This window comes from Buceros rhinoceros, unplaced genomic scaffold, assembly GCF_000710305.1.
Source record: "Buceros rhinoceros silvestris isolate BGI_N320 unplaced genomic scaffold, ASM71030v1 scaffold15341, whole genome shotgun sequence".
NCBI lineage: Eukaryota > Metazoa > Chordata > Aves > Bucerotiformes > Bucerotidae > Buceros > Buceros rhinoceros.
In genome coordinates, this window is record NW_010394975.1 from 14,452 (window position 1) to 19,240 (window position 4,789).

At 49.0% G+C, this 4,789-nt stretch overlaps 1 protein-coding gene across 1 annotated transcript in view; it reads right to left on the reverse strand.

Annotated features, from left to right (window-relative positions):
- Positions 1–37: 37 nt before the first annotated feature.
- Positions 38–4,789, reverse strand: part of LOC104501574 (collagen alpha-1(XXIII) chain-like) — a 20,257-nt gene continuing 15,505 nt past the window's right edge. Inside the window, 10 exon segments of the mRNA XM_010145402.1 lie at positions 38–242; positions 244–350; positions 1,032–1,085; positions 1,571–1,597; positions 1,862–1,915; positions 2,008–2,079; positions 2,521–2,547; positions 3,389–3,430; positions 4,203–4,274; positions 4,629–4,718. Of these exon segments, the coding sequence (XP_010143704.1) occupies positions 38–242; positions 244–350; positions 1,032–1,085; positions 1,571–1,597; positions 1,862–1,915; positions 2,008–2,079; positions 2,521–2,547; positions 3,389–3,430; positions 4,203–4,274; positions 4,629–4,718 (750 nt within the window).

A 4,789-nucleotide genomic window follows, 5' to 3' on the forward strand; every position in this document is an offset into this window, starting at 1 on the left:
TTACAATACTAAGGTCTTTACACAAAGGTTCTTATTTTTACGGCTGTGGCTCGCTCCCATCTGGCCAGTGAGAAGCCCTTACAGCGAGCAGTGAACTTCCAGCAGTGCAGATAAAACAAGCCATTGAGAAAAGTGAGAAAACAATAACCATCTGCTCTGATTTACTGCAAAATAACTACAGGATCCTCCCTCCCTTTCCCTGACTGCAAAGCCATGTCTCTCCTTTTCAGTCCATGCTTAGGGTCAGTGAAATAAAGACATACCACGGGACAAGGCTGATCCAGTCCAGGAGGGCCTGGTTCCCCCTTCTGCCCCTTGGCTCCTTTCCTCCCTGGTATTCCTCGCTCACCCTGTTGGCACAACAGGAAAATATCAGGAACAGGAGGGGAAACACCTTGGCTTCGAGTTGCACAGCACTTGGAGTCCCACGCCTCAGCCGGAGAAGGGACATTTGCACGAGTGCAACCTCAGCCGAGGAATTCAGTCACTGGGAACATCTTCAGTTAAAGCTGGGTGGAGATATTTTAATAGATAATTTCATAACAGAAGGGCAAAATGAATGGTTTCTGCTAGAAACCAGACTGGTATCTGACAGTAAGTGGGAACACCAGCTTCCAGCCATGGCTTTGCGCTCAGCTGGGCTCCTGCCTCCAGCTGGGCACCCACTTATTTAAGGACCCCTGTAACAAAACCTCTGACTCAGATCCTTTTCAAGGTCTAGAAACCAAAACTAGCAATTCTTTACAACTTGGAGCTGTCAGGCTGCTCCATCTCCCCACAATGGTTGTGCTGGGGGGACGATGCAGGCTTGCAGAAAGCAATTCCAGATGGGTAGGAATTAACTGCATGTCCTGCCCTATGCTGGGGCCATGCAAATAAATACTTGTGCCACAGAAAAGGCCTCGCAGCAGTGACCTGAGAAATGCTGCCAGGCTGGAGAGGGAACCAGCACCCAGGGCCGAGCGTGGCTGCCTGCGGAAGAGCAGCTAGTCCTGCCCTGAAGAGCATCTCTACAGCCACAACCCACTCACCTTCTCGCCTCTTTCACTTCTCTCTCCTTTCTCTCCTCTCAAACCTGGAAAACCCTACGATGAAAATTTTGGGGTGGAAAAAAGAAAAAGATGTTTATACATTTAGTGTGTGAACATCCCAGCATCTCAGTTCAACATACACAATTTCCAGTATAACCCATCCTCCCACGGTGAAGAATAATGACATTTTCTTCCTGTTGACTGGGTATGTCAGCAATTTCTCAGGAAAGCTGGTGCTTTACCACACGCCTGTAACATCACGGCTATTAGAGATTTTCATCTCACTGAATCCAACGCAAATATTTTCAGCTGGAAAGGGAATCCCCGGCAGCATCTTCAGCTGCGCAGTGGAAGTAGTCCACGACAATCAAAGCCTGAATCAAGTCCTTTCCTACAGGCTTCATTTTTCGGGTACCACGTTGAAGGGAGAGTAGACTGCACAGCTACGTATTCTCCCAACAATCTCTAGCAATCTAACAGCCTTCACCCGTGTGGTGTTCATGTTTCTACACATCACAGTTAGTGTTTTCCATACTCACATCCAGTCCTGGCTCCCCCGGCTTTCCCTGCAGTTATAAAAACAAAAATTAAGACACGATGTATTGAACGTGGTGCAGCAGGTAAACTTACATCTAGTTGGTGACACACAGTAGTGACATGTGGGCTTGTCCAGCAGCCCCTGGGACTTGAGGGGAGCTTCTTGCCACGCACTAGGGTAGTGCTGGCAAGCCCAGCTCTGCCGTTCAGTCCGGACCCACCGCGGCAAGGTTTTACAGCCCTGGTTTCAGCATTACACCACATCACCACTCCTCCCCCACACCGGTGATTACCTTCTCTCCTTTGGTACCGGGTAAACCAATGAGCCCTGGAGCACCCGGGAGACCCTTAAAAGAAACAAGAAACAAGGCAAGGGGACAGTTGCTGTACGGCAGGTTTCTGTCAACGGCCAGAAATGAGATATGGGAAAAGGACTCACAGCAGGTCCAGGGTCGCCGTGGTCCCCCTTCTCACCACTGTCACCTTTTTCTCCCTTGGCACCGTCCAAGCCCTGCATGGAAGAAAAGGCATCAACCAAGAAGAGCTTGCAGCTCTGCCTGGGACAGCCACTCCACGTGCCACCCACCGCATCCTGCCACACCATCTTTGGGATGCTTATACCCTCTCTGCGATAGCGTTTTCCTCTAGACTGGTCCATGTAAGAAAAGGGTTGAAGTACAGTTTCAAGCTTGTGGGTTTGGAAACCCTGACTCGAATGTGCTGCTGGCCCTCAGAGCTCTGTGCTGGGGAGGACTGAAGATTGTAGTTGTGTTTGGAAGGAAATGTGGCTTGTTTTCTAAAACACCAACTGCTGAACAGCACAACTGAAGGATGTGTTGTCACAAACAGTGACAAAAAAATTCAGTCCCTAGAGCTGACAGGCCTTTGTAAGCCTGTAAATAATGCAGTGGCAGCCTGGAACCAGTTGGTGACATTTCAGTTATTGACTTACTTTAGGCCCCTGGATTCCTGGAGGACCCTGCGGGAAAGAGAATGGTGCATTTGAATACCATAATTTAAAAAACAAACCCCAAAGTTTCCTTCCCAAATCACTTCTTGCTCAAATTATGAGCTGACAATGGCCAAATATTTCTTTTCAAGACAGGTGTCAGTTTATCTGGTTGTCCAGTGTCAAATCAGGAGGATGAGGAACTGAAAAGGACACTCTGTGTGAGGAGCAAGTGCACCAAGAGCTTTGCTGAAGCAAGTGACAGCAAGCTTTGGAGGACAGCACCTTGCCACCATGGCCCTCCAAGCCAGGGCAGGGCTGGAGACACTTCCCAGGTTATAAAAGCTGCCTGTAAAGCCTCTGGTTTTGAAGTGCTGTCACTCAAGGTGCACCCTGGTCACATCAGAGCCATCCTGATCTTCCTGATGCCCTTGACAGCTCCTCAGCTTTTTGGAGCACCACAGGTACCAAACACCTTAGATACTCACATCGAAAATGCTCCATGTGTTCATCGCTGCCTGCTTCCTCCCCTCTGCAAGCGATGGCAAAAACTTACGAACTTGGGCAGATTTGTGGGAGTGCAGACACCACTCCAGGGGGAACAGGTTTTCCCATCCCACAAGGTTGTATCTCATTCCTTATCGCAAGGAACAACTGGGCTATATGCAAAACATGCCCCAAATGCTGATGTACCCTCCTAAATCAGGTGCTTCCATCTCTCCAAAGACAGAAGGTAACGCTGCAGCTCTTCCCTGATTCACTGCAGCCCACAAGGGTTAAACAGAGCTAACCACCTTCGCCCTTAACTAATCACTCGCGGTAACAAATCCGCAGCAGTGCTCATTGCACGAGCCTCTTTCCAGAGTCCTACCATCGGGCCGGGTAATCCGGGGGGTCCAGGCTCGGGTATGATCTGCAGAGGGAGTTAAACAGCACGTTAATGGGGCTGGGCATGGAGAGACGACAGTCCAGGAATGGAAACCTCACATGGCCCAGAATCATAATTTAATGTCGTCTGATTTAATGGCTTTAATGAAAGTATCTGCTAATGAGGGTGTTGCTTCTAGGGTTTATAAGTGAATGAATCTTAAGCCCGTGAATCACGCTTGCCTCTGAAATGAAAGGCGTGACCCACGCTGCTCAGGGTATTTGCCAGTTGTAAAATGGGTGGAATGGAAAACGATGCAATTTTCTGCACAGACTGGAGGAAACCAGCCTTTTTCATTAAAAAACCCAAAAAACCAAAACAAAATGAGAGCTCGCATGTCATTAATAAAAAACTATGGAAACCCACCACTGTATTTTTTTAAGCAAAAGGCATGAATAAGGAAAAAATCCTATAGAACTATAGGATTCCTATAGTTCTACTAGCAATTCCCACTAGAAATCCTATAGAACTGCCAGGAGCTCAGTGTGGTTTTAGAACAAACCATAATTACAACAGCAGCATCCATCATCTCAACCATCAGTGCAAAATCTGAAATAACTTTGCAGTGTTGAGCACGCACAGTGTTCCTCCCTAAGAAAAAACCATTCAGACGGTTTTAGAAGTTCTTGTAGAAAGCAGCTGGGTTTTGCTCCCCTCTGCTACGCTGACGGACACGGGACCGGAGGCTCCAGCCTGCACGCCCCAACCCCGCCTGACCTCGTGGTGTGGAAGAAGCTTTATGTGGCCAAGATCATACGTGATTATTCTGCAAGCACGGTGAGCCGGCATCTCCCTTGTCTCCTTTGTCTCCTTTTGGCCCTTCTGCCCCCTGAAAGATAAGGATGTAGTGGTGATGTGGTGCATCTTCCAGGAGAGCAAAAACGAGAGAAAAATACAGTTGCCTCTCTCTAAACTCCAGCCTTGGCTCGAGCAAAGCTCATGTTCACTTTGAGTAAAGATTCTTCTCCTCTTTGCTACTGCTTACATCACCACCTGAATAAGCCGTTAGCAGCAGCAGCAGCACAGAAGGTTCAACGCTCCCGTGTCCTCCAGCTCCGCAGTAACAGGATGTGGGGAGGCCGTGGCTGAGCTCAGCAAACCCAGCCGTACTGTGCGCATTTGCAGGTACGGGTATGCTAAAGAACCATGCAGTGGACACACAGGGACCGCAAGAGGGACGTACCGGTGGACCCGCTATGCCCATTTCTCCAGTCTCTCCTTTCTGGCCCGTGGTCCCCGTGCTGCCCTGGTCACCCTTTGCTCCTTTGGGACCCTGGAAGTTTACAGAACACAACTTGCTTAGGAGAAAACTGTTAGAAGTCCCCCACAACAGCCATCCTGCCT